Source organism: Rhinopithecus bieti, unplaced genomic scaffold (assembly GCF_001698545.2).
Source record: "Rhinopithecus bieti isolate Rb0 unplaced genomic scaffold, ASM169854v2 scaffold_2723, whole genome shotgun sequence".
Classification (NCBI taxonomy): domain Eukaryota; kingdom Metazoa; phylum Chordata; class Mammalia; order Primates; family Cercopithecidae; genus Rhinopithecus; species Rhinopithecus bieti.
The window spans coordinates 3,377,199-3,392,809 of NW_016804119.1; the positions used below are offsets into that span (position 1 = coordinate 3,377,199).

A 15,611-nucleotide genomic window follows, 5' to 3' on the forward strand; every position below is an offset into this window, starting at 1 on the left:
GTAGGAGCAAAACTGCAAGTTTATTTTGGTCACCTAAGGTGTGGGGAAGAGGTCTGTCAGCCTCCGGCAAAGAAGGCCGACAGAGCCCCCCGGTGGGGCTCTTGGATGGAGTTCCCGCAGTCCTAACATCCCGACAGGAGTGGAGGACTGAGGAAGGCCGCGCGTGGCGTGCCTCCGGATCGGCTTTTCTAGGAGTGGGAGGGCAATAGGCGGGGCATGTGCGTGTCAGGGGGCGTTCCACAGGTGCGACCAGGTAAATCTTGGTCTCTTCGGATGACGTCACCTGGCGCATGCCCAGTTGGTCTGCACCGTCCTGGGCACCGGCTGCATTTTCGCGCACCGGGGAAAAGTTGGGGGGGGGGGGGTGAAGAACCCGGAAGTGCACCATCTTGCCTCCATTCATGCAAACACCGCCCACCTTGGCCTCCCAAAGTGCTGAGATTACAGACGTGAGCCACCGTGCCCGGCCTCTTACCCAACCCTTCTTTCTCCCTGAAGTGGTCCTGTTCCCTTAATTTCTGGCCATTTCTCCTGAATCCTGCCCTCATATTTGGCTCCACCTGGGTCCCAGGCTCTCCCCTCCGCCTTGGGAACTATACTTTCTGGCTTTTACTGGCTTTTCCCCATGCCTTTCACCCAACATAAATTTGGCACGTTCCAACCGTTTTCATTAGGTAGTCTGTGACTGCTACCCCTGTTCCGTCAGCGTAGCTAGCACCCCACTTCTGCGTTCAAAAGGCTCTTCAAGCCACTTTCTGCTAGAAATCCGGCGGCCAAAGGGCGGAGGTGTCCCTTCCCAGCCGGTTCTCCTTTTTCCTCACAAGGAATTGTTTCCTAACCTTTGTACAAAGTGTAAACATCGCGGCCATCTTAGCCTTCTATTCAGCTGGTGAAAGGGATTTACCTCCACGCCATTTTTGTCTTGTGTAAAGTGGAGGTTCTGTAGGGTTGAGGTGCCAGGATATGGGACAGTTTCAGTGCACTTTCATCTTCCCGGTCACCTCCGGTCACCAGCGCCAAAACGGCCCCTTTGCCTTGTGTACGTCAGATACTCAAAGATGGCGGCCCCCACGGCGACGAGGGCGCGGCCATCTTGCATCTGCGCAAACGCTAGGAACGCCTCCTACCCTCGGTAGGCAGTGAGGAGGCCGAGAGATGAGGCCAGAGACGACCAAGTTCTGGGAAGTAAGTTCAGTCACTGGGCGGTCGCTGTGGTGACGCGGGAGGAAATTCTGTCCGTGGCCGGGCGTGTTCGTCGACAGTGGTGATGGACCGATATCTGTCGGCGCCAGCGTTTGGCGACGTCAGTGGAATTCTTTCAGGAGCTTAGTGTGGGTGCGATTCCTATAGCAGGGGAACTATAAGAGGTCCGTGATAGGGTGTGTGTGTGTGTGTGTGTGTGTGTGTGTGTGATGGGGTGCCTCTGGGACCAGTTACAGGGTCCTCGTGTGGTTTGTCGTTAAAGATCTCTAGAGATCAGCTACTGTCACATTCTGTTGTCTTTGCTGTTGTCCTTTGGCGGGGCTCAGTGATTGCGAACTAGAGGGTTTGTTTTGACAGCGAATCGGTTTATGGTTCAGGTTTGTTGGGGACTAAATGATTGAGGAACTGCCTTGGGGGTTAAGGTACGGAAGTTTCTGATCCAGGTTTTGGAATTAATCCGAGTGACGGTGGTGGTAGCGCTACAGATTCCGATGTGGGCTGCAACTCTGGAGGCCTGGGATCCATGGCAGGTGGTGGGTTGAGCCCCAGCCCTGGCTGCTGGAACAGAATTGATGCTCCTTAGCATTCCCCTTCTGCCCAAGACCCTTCTCCACGACTGGTTTTTAAATCCCCTTTGGCACCCTCCATCACCCCTTGGTCTTGAATCCTCAGAAATGGAAGTTTTTGGCGAGATCAATCATCTAGCATACCTAAAAGTAGTATGTTTTATATTTAAGATGCGGCTTCTACCTTTTGTCCTGCAAGTTGCCAGTGTCTTCCTCTTGAATATTTCTTTTCAGGTTCTTTCTGACACAAGTAATATAACGTCTCTGCCATGGTAAGCTCGGTTACTCAAAGATAACCTTTGTCAAATTTTTAGAATATTTCAGTTTTAGACGTGTATGTTATGTGCTTAATATTCATAATTCAGATAAATTACATAAATGGTGCTATTTTCTTTTTCATTTTATATTATGTAATAAACATTTACAAGTTGTTTTTACTGTTTGAGCCAGTGGTACTATAAGCGCATTCACATTAAGTTTATGCATACGATTGGATAGAAGTGAAATGTTTTAAAATGTTTAGGTATCGTTTTTAGGAACGTTTTATGATTACCCATTTATCCACGAATTTTGTTTTTCCTGCCTTTAATCTTCAATCTAGACTATTACTTTTATTGCAGTGGATTGCTTTCTGACTCCCCTTTCCTTATAATTTATAACAAAAGATAAATTAATTTTAAATATTTACTTTATAATTGGTCATCTTAATTCTTAGTATTACAATATTTTTCTCTCTGCCTAACATAGTTTTATGTGAAAATTTTTGAACCTATGGAAATATTGAAAGAAGTTTGAAGTTACTACCAGTATGCATACCACCTAGCTTTTACCATTAACATTGTATTAGATCAGCTCTAGTGGTTTTCTAAGTATTCATCCATTCCTCTGTGAATCATTCCTTATTTGTTGTCGATTTTGGTATATTTCAAAGTAAGTTACAGACATAAGTACCATTCCTCTAAATAATTCTGTATATGATCAATTAGAATTATTCTACTAATAGCCTTTTTTTTTTTTTTTTGAGACAGAGTCTCACTGTGTCACCCAGTCTGGAGTGCAGTGGTGCTGTCTCGGCTCACTGCAAGCTCCGCCTCCTGGGTTCATGCCATTCTCCTGCCTCAGCCTCCCGAGTAGGTAGGACTACAGGCGCCCGCCACCACACCTGGCCAATTTTGTTGTAATTTTAGTAGAGACCGGGTTTCACCGTGTTAGCCAGGATGGTCTTGATCTACTAACCTCGTGATCCGCCCACCTCGGCCTCCCGAAGTGATGGGGTTACAGGCGTGAGCCACCGTGCTCAGCCACTAATAGCCTTTTAATTGCTTTCTTTATTTACTTAATAAAGAGGCATCTGATTTACAGATAATTTTGGTTAGGTATAAAGTGAAGTAAAAGTGGATTTTGAAGTGAAACAAACCTGGATTTTCAGTCCTGATTCTGCTTCTTGCTCATTGTGTGATTGGCATAACTTGTGTCTCTTTCCTTGTTGGCCAAAAGAGGAGTTAAACATCTTTTCTCCACGGTTATTTCTGAGGATTATTTATGGTTTTGTCTTTTGTAAAATTTGTACGTATATTCATTTTTTCTCTCCCTTTCTCCCGCCTTGTTTCTCTTTTTTCTGTTAATGAAAACATTTAAAGCCATAAACTTATATTACTGAGCTACCATCAGCAATTTTATTTTAAATGTAGAATGCTAATATTTTTCTGATGTAAACCTGTGTTTTCCCCATGAAAAATCCAGTGAAGAAAGTAAAAATGATCTGTCAGATAGCACACTTTTGCCAATATTACCTTTTCAGAAAGTTCTAGAAATGGGGTTTTGGGTTACTAGGGGTACCTTTATTGGCAATTTTCAATAGAATGTTAAATTATTCCAGTGTTCTGCTATTAATAGTGACTCTTGATCTGTATATGCTTTAGGAGGATATAAGATTTTTCTATTCAAATTTTGCATCCAGCCACCTGACTAAAGGAATACAGACATTTTAGGCAAATACTGATAATTTGCCCCTTATGTTCAAAAGTCATCTTTGATGATTTTTTTATACTGCATTCTACTGAGTAGCATTCTAGACCCAAATTCTCAACTCTGCCATTGTAATGTGACAATAGTCTGAGACGAGATGTCATGGAATGCATCTAGCTGTGTTCCCATAAGACTTTATTTACAAAACATTTACAATCCAGGTCCTGGATACTATATTACTGACTGTTGATTTAGGTGACCATATGGCTTTTCTGCACTAATTCACAGTTGGGCAACTAGACCCATGGACTAAATCTCCCAGCACCTGTTTCTGTTAATAAAGTTTTGTTGGGACCTGGCCACAATCATTTGTCCGTTTTTTTGTATATGGGCATTTTTGAGCTACAGCGGTAGAGTTAAGTAGCTACCACGGAAACCATAGACCTCTCTTTTAACGTGGAAATAATTTTTTTAAATTAGTTTTATTGCTGACACTATTGATTACAAATAACATACAAACTTATTTGTTAATGTTATGGTAATTAATATTTTATGCTCTTCTGCTATGCAGATATCTTAAAATACTTTTTCATTTGCCATCCTCCTACTTTATATGTTCTTATGGAATATTTTAACACTATATATGTAGAAACTTCCTGATATATTGTTATCATTATTATTTTTCCAGTCAATACTGATTTAGACTTTATTACTTACTTACCATTTTGTTGCTCTTCAGACCTTACTCCTCTGCTTACACTGGAGTCATCTTTCTTTTGCTTGAAGAATATCGATTAGGATTTGTTATAATATGTAATTCCTCAAGGATATTTTGCTGAGTATCCTTTATACATTTATACTTATAATACTTTGCAAGTATTAAGGTGTGGATGGCGGCGGGGCGCAGTGGCTCACGCCTGTAATCCCAGCACTTTGGGAGGTCGAGATGAGTGGATCACTTGAGGTCAGGAGTTCAAGACCAGCCTAGCCAACATGGTGAAACCCTGTTTCTACTAAAAATACAAAAATTAGCTGGGCATGGTGGCATGCACCTGTAATCCCAGTTACTCGGGCGGCTGAAGCAGGAGAATCGTTTGAACCCAGAAGATGGAGGTTGCAGTGAACAGAGATCACACCACTGGAGTCTTACTCCAGCCTGGGCGACAGAGTGAGCGAGATTCCGTCTCAAAAAAAAAAAAAAAGTTAAAGATGTGGATGGTAATGAATAATTTAAATAAGATAGTGCTTATCCATTGCTTAGGACAATGTTCTCAAATTATAGTATATGCATCCTAGAATGTAAAAAGACCCCGCGCTGGCGCGTGGTGGGCTCAGCTGTAATCCCAGCACCTTTGGGAGGCCCGAAACGGGCGATCAACAAGGGGTCAGGAGAAATCGAGACCATTGCCTTGGCTAACACCGGTGGAAAACCCCCGTCTCTACTAAACAAAATACAACAAAAACTAGTCGGGCGAAGTGGGCCGGTTGCTAGTCCCCAGCTACTCCGGAAGGGACTTGAGGCGAGGAAGAATGCGCGGTGAACCCGGGAGGGCGGAGCCTTGTGCCAGTGAGCTGAAGGATCCAGGCCCCCTGCACTCCAGCCGGAATGACAGAGCACCACCCTGCGTTCAAAAAAAAAAAAAAAAAAAAGGAGACTGTACCGCCACCACATGGGTACACATGGTTTTAAAGACAAAATGTGTACATCTTAGCTGTCTATGTGACCTCTTTCCTAAAACTGATCTGCCTGGGGATTGCCCTCCTGCTGGGCATCCCGTTGTGATGATTCTTTTTCCCACATTCTCTTTCACTTACTAGCAGTAATCATACCATGTCAACTTTATATAGAAGGGTGCTGTACCTCCCCTATACTCAGAATGTTACATTTTACTAGCCCAGATATAAAAGCTTCTGGAGCACTAAATAAAAGGACAGACAGATATTTGGGGGCCTTGATTTAAGGTGAGCATATAGGAACAGTGACAACATCTGGGCCTAAAAAGAATGTACCACTCAGAGTAATTTGCTCTTCAGCCCACAGGTGCTGAGAACAAGAGAAATCAAGTGAAGGAAGGAGGCAGAGTTTCCAAGACTTGGGTGTCATCATTGCTGGGGACATCCTTGATTGGTGATTGAAGTTTCTGAACAGAAATTTCGAGCTGATTCAGAAGAGACAAATACAGAACGTCCAAGTTAGCAGTCATTTCCCAAATTTAGGAGACAGTGATGCAGGCCCAGGTGACTTTTGGTTTGTTTTATTCCTTCCTTTATTCTCCATTGTATTTTTAAAGTCTTGTAAAAATCAAGGTAATTAATCAGAAAAGTATAAATTGGAAATATCGGGACCTGGAGAAATCTGGGCAAAGAAGGATCAGGGATATATTATTCATAGGATTCGTACTACATGATTCATGTTGGAATTTGTGACTGTGTGGGACCCCATAGGTTACATTGACTGTAAACTTGCCTCTAGTATCGCTGACAGCTATACAAGAGGATCATGGTAAGTTACATCAGCTGTGAGAAAGCGGACCCGTTTCTTGAGGGATGTTAATGTTTCATGGCATATAATTCTGAGACTCACATACATCTTTGATAGTTCTTCACAAAGGTGTTGTGGTAGTTGGTGTTCTTAACTGCAGCCTTCTCATAAATGCAAAAGTAGATTTCTTGTAGCTGTTCCTTCATTGTATTTAATGTTATTAACGCTGTCTAATAACATACACATACATATGAATTTGTGTGGATACATGTGTCTACATATATATTCTAAGGATTTTTTTTTTTCCAAATTTGCTTAATCATGGCCGGGCGCTGTGGCTCACGCCTGTAATCCCAGCACTTTGGATTATGAGTATGAGACCAGCCTGGCCAACACGGCAAAACCTCACGTCTACTAAAAATACAAAAATTAGCCAGGTGTGGTGACGTGCGCCTGTAATCCCAGCTACTAGGGAGACTGAGGCAGGACAATTGCTTGAACCCAGGAGGCAGAGGTTGCAGTGAGCTGAGATTGTGCCACTGCACTCCAGTCTGGGCAACAGAATAAGACTCTATCTCAAAAAAACAAAACAAGCAAACAAAAAAATAAATTTGCTTAATCATCTAATAATCTTTGTGCTTTATACATGTTTTATATAGTTTCTTTTATTTCATTCAGAATAAAATAATAATATGGTTAACTATATTAACCATAGTTATTTAGTATGCATTGTCTAGTGATACTGGCATCTGCCATGTCTTCATTACAGAGTTTGATATTGGCCTGAAAGCTCATAGTGAATTTAAGAATCTGTATTATTCATCTACTTGTAACTGGCATATACTTATAACTAGTTTGGTATTGGGAAATAGATGCTATATATTGTAGATGTTCTTTCATTAGCAAGAGGATTGGATAGCTGTGTATTACAGACATTTCTTTGACTTTTCAACGTTGTTGAATGAATGGATGACTGCACAACTACAAAATATTTTACTAGGATTCTTATTCTGTCACAATGTACTGAGAAAAAACCCCACCAGCTTCCTATATGGGGAAAATGAGCAGAATGACTTCCTTGACATTCTTTTCCTATCACCAAAAGAATATCACTTCATTAAACAGGAATGTGTTATTATAGGAATCCCTAACACTGGAGGATGTGGCTGTGGACTTCACCTGGGAGGAGTGGCAGTTCCTGAGCCCTGCTCAGAAGGACCTGTACCGGGATGTGATGTTGGAGAACTACAGCAACCTGGTGGCAGTGGGTGAGGACAGCTGCCCTGTGTCACTCAGTTGGTGCCCAGTCAGTGGCCTTCCTTTCTCAGCTGCTTACCTGCAGTACTCTGAAGTGGTGGATTCTCACATCATTCTCTTGCCCCACGCAAGAGAGTATAATCTACCTTCTTGTGACAGAAAAGCCTTGATGTTACAGATTTGACACCTGTGTAGTTCTTAAAATGTAGCACTCTCCTTTTTCAACATTGCCAGCCCCATTCGATTTGTCTAAATCTTCTGTCATTTCCCATGAACAGGGTATCAAGCCAGCAAACCAGATGCACTATCCAAGTTGGAACAAGGAGAAGAACCTTGCACAACAGAAGATGAAATCTACACTCGAATCTGTTGTGGTGAGTGAGAGAACCAGCCAGGTGGACAGCCACAGACATCATGTTCTGCTCACACAGAGCAGACGTCAAAGTAGTGAGGGCATCTGAAGACACAGCAACAGCCCCTCCATGACTCCTTCTTCCCAGAAAGAGCTCTTTTTTGTTGTAGTATGGAAAATATGCCCTACTTTCTTTCTTTTTTTTTTTTTTGGAAATGGAGACTCACTCTGTCACCAGGCTGGAGTGCAGTGGCACGATCTTGGCTCACTGCAACCTCTGCCTCCCGGGTTCAAGGGATTCTCCTGCCTCAGCCTCCCGAGTAACTGGGACTATAGGCACGTGCCACCATGCCCAGCTAATTTTTGTATTTTTAGTAGAAATGGGGTTTCACCATATTGGTCTTGATCTCTTGACCTCATGATCTGCCCGCCTTGGCCTCCCAAAGTGCTGAGATTAGAGGCGTGAGCCACCATGCCCGGCCCCCACTTTTTTTTCCTTGAGATTTCGTCTTTGTTTATTTTATACACATCTTGTTTTTGTCTACATAATTCTCTTCTTAGGATTTTCAAATCTGCTTTTTCTCATCCACTGTCACTCTGTCTCTGCTTGTGTATTACCTCTCTTACTATGAAATTCCACTTTCCAGGACTCTCCAGAAAGAGAGACCTTTGCACTCATGACTTTTTTCTGACTACTGCATCTTCCTGCCCTAGTAGGAAAATAATAATTTTCCTTCATTATTCCCACTCTGGGAATCATTATTCTCCCTCATTGTCTCCACTCTGGATGCTGTGCCCATGATAACCTGGTCTCTAATTGGCATCTATGTGATTCTTAAGTTCTCTTATTCCTCCTATACTGAATACTGAGTTTCTCCATACTTTTTTTTTTTTTTTGGAAACAAGGTCTCATCTGTCACCCAGGCTCACTGCAGCCTTGACCTCCTGGGCTCAAGCGATCCTCCCACCTCAGCCTGAAAGCTTGCACCTAGTTTCAGACTCAGTATGCCTGCACCCAGGTTATTAAAAAGCTTTATTGCTTACACACAAAAAACAAATAAATAAAATAGGGTTTTCACTAAAGAGTCACCTCACACCAAGGCAGTTTTAAAAAATAGTTTAAATAGTTTATTTCAAAACAAGAAGATGGAGTGATTGACTGTTCTCTTCTTTCCTAGAAATCAGGAAAATTGATGATCCTCTGCAACATCACTTGCAAAATCAAAGTATTCAGAAGAGTGTGAAACAATGCTATGAACAGAATATGTTTGGAAATAGTGTTAATCAGAACAAAAGTCATCTCCTGCTGAAGCAAGATCCTGATGCCTTTGACTTACATGAAAAACCTTTAAAATCAAATTTAAGTTTTGAAAACCAGAAAAGGAGCTGTGGCCTAAAGAACTCTGCTGAGTTTAATGGAGATGGGAAATCCCTTTTTCATGCTAACCATAAGCAATTTTATACTGAAATGAAGTTTCCTGCAATTGCAAAACCTATTAATAAGTCCCAGGTCGTTAAGCAGCAGAGAACTCATGACATAGAGAATGCCCATGTATGCAGTGAATGTGGGAAAGCCTTCCTCAAGTTGTCTCAGTTTACTGATCATCAGAGAGTACACACTGGAGAAAAACCTCATGTATGCAGTATATGTGGGAAAGCTTTCTCCAGAAAATCCAGGCTAATGGACCATCAGAGAACTCATACAGGACTGAAACATTATGAATGCACTGAATGTGACAAAACTTTCCTCAAGAAATCACAGCTCAATATACATCAGAAAACTCATATGGGAGAGAAACCTTACACATGTAGTGAATGTGGGAAAGCCTTCATCAAGAAGTGTCGGCTCATTTATCATCAACGAACTCATACAGGAGAGAAACCCCATGGATGCAGTGTATGTGGGAAGGCCTTCTCTACAAAGTTCAGTCTCACTACACATCAGAAAACTCATACAGGAGAAAAACCTTATATATGTAGTGAATGTGGAAAAGGCTTCATTGAGAAGAGGCGTCTTACTGCACATCATCGAACTCATACTGGTGAGAAACCCTTTATATGCGATAAATGTGGGAAAGGCTTCACCTTGAAGAACAGTCTTATCACACATCAGCAAACTCATACAGAAGAGAAATTATATACATGCAGTGAATGTGGAAAAGGCTTTTCAATGAAGCACTGTCTCATGGTACATCAACGAACTCATACTGGAGAGAAACCTTATAAATGCAATGAGTGTGGAAAGGGCTTTGCCTTAAAGAGCCCACTCATCAGACATCAGCGAACACATACTGGAGAGAAACCCTATGTATGCACCGAATGTCGAAAAGGTTTCACCATGAAGAGTGACCTCATTGTACATCAACGAACTCATACTGCAGAGAAGCCATATACATGCAATGATTGTGGAAAAGGTTTCACTGTGAAGAGCCGCCTTATTGTGCATCAGCGAACTCATACTGGAGAAAAACCCTATGTATGTGGTGAGTGTGGAAAAGGCTTTCCAGCAAAGATCCGGCTAATGGGACATCAACGAACTCATACAGGAGAGAAACCTTATATTTGCAATGAGTGTGGAAAAGGCTTCACTGAGAAGAGTCATCTCAATGTACATCGGCGCACTCACACAGGAGAGAAACCCTATGTATGCAGTGAATGTGGCAAAGGCTTAACTGGCAAAAGCATGCTCATTGCACATCAGCGAACTCATACTGGGGAGAAACCTTATATATGCAATGAATGTGGAAAGGGCTTCACCATGAAGAGTACTCTTGGTATACATCAGCAAACTCATACTGGAGAGAAGCCATACAAATGCAATGAATGTGATAAAACCTTCAGGAAGAAGACATGCCTCATACAACATCAGCGATTTCACACAGGAAAGACTTCCTTTGCATGCACTGAATGTGGAAAATTCTCTTTGCGCAAAAATGATCTTATTACACATCAGAGAATTCACACGGGAGAGAAACCGTACAAATGCAGTGACTGTGGGAAAGCCTTCACTACAAAGTCAGGGCTCAATGTTCATCAAAGAAAACATACAGGAGAGAGGCCCTATGGATGTAGCGATTGTGGGAAAGCTTTTGCCCACTTGTCTATCCTTGTTAAACACAAGAGAATTCACAGGTAGTCATTTTGGGAAAGCCCCTTGCCAGATATAGGCCCTCAAGATATCTGCAAAGAAGAGTAATTTCGTGAATGCAGACTATGTTTGTTTGTTTAGTGATCAATTACCTCATATTTTGTGTCAGAGAAAACAGTACAAAACATTTGAGAAAATATTTTAGGACATTATGTCTAAAATTGTATACTGAGAAAACGCTATGAATGTGGCAGACTATGAAAACCTTTGGTGGGAAGATAAACCCCTCAGAAGTGATCATAGATCATGAATAAACTACTAATTGGTGGAAATGTAATAATTATAGGAAAGTCTTTGCCCAAAAATAAAACCTCAATAGATTGAGAGAGTTCACACTGGAGAAATACTTTCCTCTGGCAGTGAATATGGCAGGGTTTTCAATAAAATGTTTTGCCTCATCATGTGCCAGGAAATAATGCAGAAAATAACTTATGAAAACATTCAATGTACAAGACTTTCAGGAAAGTATCAGAGTACTTAATGCAAGAAAGAAGCCTTGGCAAAATGATGGATGACAGCTTTCTGTCACAATTCTAACCTTAGAAGATAATAGCCTTGTGTGCATTTGGGAACAGGATACCTTGAGCCATATTCCTAGTTGCCTTGTCACTGATTTTATACATTTTAAATTGTAATTTCCTCTAATCATGAATTAAAATTTAATATTGTATACAATATATGAATATTTTTTGCCTGCCTCATTTTGTTATATGATTAACTCCTGCATTTCTTTGGTTCTAAGTTTGTGTTATTTCAGAATAACTGAAGTACTTCAGAATGAAACTGGATACAGTATATTCAATTCATAAGTGAAATTGAACATACTTGAATGTGTTTAAGTTTATAAGTAACATCAGGTGTTATGAAATTAATATAAATAAGATGTTTTGTAAGTTTTATTTTGAAATAAGTTTAGATTCACAAAATCTTACCAAAATATTCCAGGATTCTTGAATACCCTTAACCCAGCTTCTTCCAAAGATAACACCTTACATAAGCATAGTTCATTACCAAATACAGGAAAGTGAAATTGTTACAATACTGTTAACTACAGAATTTATTTGGAAATCACCAGTTTTAACATGTGTGCATTTTTGTTTGGTTTTTATATGTAGCTTTAAGAAATCTTATCACATGTATTGATTCATGTCACCACCTCCACAATCGAGATTCAGAATTTTGCATCAGTGCAAACTCCCTCATGCTACCTTTTTATAGTCACAACCTCTCCTCAACCCTAACCCTTGGCAATCAGAAATCTTTTCATCTTTAGTTTGTCGTTAGTAGCATGTTATAAAAATGGAATCATATAGCATGTACCCTTTTGGTATTGGCTATTTGACCTAAAGCAAATTAACCTGAAATCCATCCAAATTGTTTTGTGTATCATTGTTTTATTTTTATTGGTGACTAATAATCTATGATATGAATATACCACAATTTGTTTATTCACCCACTGAAGGACTTTAGGGTGGTTTCCAGTTTTTCTTATTTTCACAAATAAAAATCCTATGAACATTTGTGCACACAGGCTTTGTGTGAGCACAATTTTTCATTTCTCTAGGATAATTACTGAAAAGTAGGATTCATGGGTCATAAGGTAAGTGTATGTTTACCTTTGTAAGACACTAACCAGAGTGGTGTTTCATTGCTCACCAGCAATATATACAGAGGTTCAGTTGCTCCGCATTCTTCCACTTGATGCTGTCGTATTTTTTTTGTTTTGTATTCTTTTGTTTTTGAGATGGAGTCTTGCTCTGTCCCCTATTCTAGAGTGCAGTGGTACAATCTTGGCTCGCTGCAACCTGCGTCTCCCAGGTTCAAGTGATTCTCCTGCCTCAGCCTCCCAAGTAGCTGGGATTACAGGCACGCGCCACCAAGTGCAGCTAATTTTTGTATTTTTAGTAGAGACAGGGTTTCACCATGTGGGCCAGGATGGTCTCGATCTCCTGACCTCGTGATCTGGCCACCTCGGCCTCCCAAAGTGCTGGGATTACAGGTGTGAGCCACCACACCCAGCCAGTTTTGCTTTTCATGTTTAGCAATATGATCCATTTAAATTGATCTTTGTATACAGGGTAAGGGTTAATTTAAAGTTCAGCCTATGGTTGCCCAGTTGATTCAACAGTATTGAAAACACTGTCCTCTTTCCATTAAATTGATTTTGAACATTTGTAAAAATCAGTTGCCTGTTCTTGTGTCCGTTTCTTGACTCTATTTTGTTGATGTGCGTGTCTATCACTCCACTAATAATACCATATAACACATATCGTGATTTTAGTCATAAAATGGAGTAGTCAGAGTCTACCAGCTTTATTTTTCTTTTTCAAAATAGTTTTGTTTATTCTAGTTTCTTTGCTTTTCTGTATAAATTTTAAGTATAAGCTTGTCTATATCCACAAAAAGTGCTTTGGGAGTTTTATTGAGATTGCATTAAATGTATAATCAAAGTTGGTTTATTTGCCATCTTTATTATGTTGAATCTTCCAACCAGCTATGTCTCTCCACTTAATTAGGCTTTCCTTGCTGTTTTTTTTTTTTTTAAGTCAGTGTTTCTGAATTTATAGCATATACATTATTTATGTTTTGGTAAATATTTAAGTGGATCATATTTTTGCAGTGATTTTTTAATTTTAAAATTTTTTTTGGAGATGGATTCTCACTCTGACGCCCAGGCTGGAGTGCAGTGGCATGATCTCGGCTCACTGCAAGCTCCGCCTTCTGGGTTCACGCCATTATCCTGCCTCAGTCTCCCAAGTAACTGGGACTACAGGCACCCGCCACCACACCTGGCTAATTTTTTTTGTATTTTTAGTAGAGACGGGGTTTCACCGTGTTAGCCAGGCTGATCTCTATCTCCTGACCTTGTGATCCGCCTGCCTCGGCCTCCCAGAGTACTGGGATTACAGGCGTGAGCCACCGCGCCCGGCCTGCCGTTATTTTATACTGTTTGTGATAGAACCTCATTCTGTTGCCCAGGCTGGAGCGCAATGGTGCAGTCTGGGTTCACTGCAACCTGCGCCTCCCAGGTTCAAGTGATCCTCCTGCTTATCTTCCCAACTAGCTGCGACTACAGGCATGCACCAACACACCTGGCTAATTTTTGTATTTTTTTTTTTTAGAGATGAGGTTTCACCATGTTGCCTAGGCTGGTCTCGAACTCTGGGCTCAAGTGATCTGCCCACCTCAGCCTCCTAAAGTGCTGAGATTACAGGTGTGAGCCACTGCTCCTGGCCATAATTTTGGAGCTATTGCAAATATTCTTGTGTTCATAATTTAGCTTCCAATTGTTCATTGTTATTCTTTAGAAATAACATTTATTTGAGTGAGTGTTGACTTTTTTTTTTTTTTTTTTGAGACAGAATCTGGCTCTGTCTCCCAGGCTGGAGTGCAGTGGCCCGGATCTCAGCTCACTGCAAGCTCCGCCTTCCGGGTGTACACCATTCTCCTGCCTCAGCCTCTCGAGTAGCTGGGACTACAGGCGCCGCCACCTCGCCCAGCTAGTTTTTTGTAGTTTTTTTAGTAGAGACGGGGTTTCACCGTGTTAGCCAGGATGGTCTCGATCTCCTGACCTCGTGATCCGCCCGTCTCGGCCTCCCAAAGTGCTGGGATTACAGGCTTGAGCCACCGCGCCCGGCCGAGTGTTGACTTTTTACCTTATGACTGCTAAACTCACTTGTCTAGTTCTGTAGACTCCTTGGGATTATATTTATATAATCATGTCTTCTGTGAAGACAGGCAGTGATAATTCTGCGTTCCAGTGTTTTCCTTTTCTTACCTTTCTTCACGGGCTAGGGCTTCCACTCTATTAAATAGGTACAGTAAGAGTGGACATTTTGGCCATGTTTGCAATTTTAGGGGAGAAGTATTCAGTCTTTTTAAAAATATGTTAGCTATAGAATCTTTTTTACATAGTTTTTTTTTTCTTAACCAGGTTCAGGAAGTTCCTTTGTAATCCTAAAATTTTAGCTATTATTTCTTAAAATATTCTTTGTTAACTTTTTTCTTGTGATTCCTATCTGGCCTGGGTGTTGTGGCTCATGCCTGTAATCCTAACACTTTGGGAGGCTAAGACAGGAGGATTGCTTGATAATCAGGAGTCTGAAAGCAGCCTCAGCAAAATAGCGAAACTCCAGCTCTATTTAAAAAAAATAAAATAGTACAGGCTGGGCGCGGTGGCTCAAGCCTATAATCCCAGCACTTTGGGAGGCTGAGACGGGCAGATCACGAGGTCAGGAGATCAAGACCATCCTGGCTAACACGGTGAAACCCCGTCTCTAATTAAAAAAATACAAAAAACTAGCCGGGCGAGGTGGCGGGCGCCTGTAGTCCCAGCTACTCGGGAGGCTGAGGCAGGAGAATGGCGTGAACCCGGGAGGCGGAGCTTGCAGTAAGCTGAGATCCGGCCACTGCACTCCAGCCTGGGCGACAGAGCGAGACTCCGTCTCAAAAAAATAAAATAAAAAATAAAATAAAATAGTACATCTGATGTCTTACAAGTATTTAAAACTTTTCTTCTTTTCTTGCTGGTGGATAATTTCTTTTGCTCTTCAAGTTTGCTCAACGTTTCTTCTGACATTGCAATCTGCTGGTGATATTATCGTGTGAATTTTTTTTTTTTTTTTTTTTTTTTTT

The 15,611-nt window shown here is 41.3% G+C and overlaps 1 protein-coding gene across 12 annotated transcripts in view; it reads left to right on the top strand.

Moving 5' to 3' along the window:
• The window catches only part of ZNF615 (zinc finger protein 615), a 15,952-nt gene extending 3,448 nt beyond the window's left edge, over positions 1-12,504 (top strand). The window contains exons 1-6 of one of the 12 annotated variants that reach the window (XM_017864863.1): positions 400-1,185; positions 2,004-2,041; positions 5,772-5,975; positions 7,361-7,487; positions 7,755-7,850; positions 9,007-12,504. In XM_017864863.1, coding sequence (XP_017720352.1) covers positions 5,964-5,975; positions 7,361-7,487; positions 7,755-7,850; positions 9,007-10,964 — 2,193 coding nt within the window. In that variant the 5' untranslated portion in view covers positions 400-1,185; positions 2,004-2,041; positions 5,772-5,963 and the 3' untranslated portion in view covers positions 10,965-12,504. The other 11 variants (XM_017864880.1, XM_017864915.1, XM_017864923.1 and 8 more) reach the window with 11 other exon arrangements.
• The last annotated feature ends 3,107 nt before the right edge of the window (positions 12,505-15,611 follow it).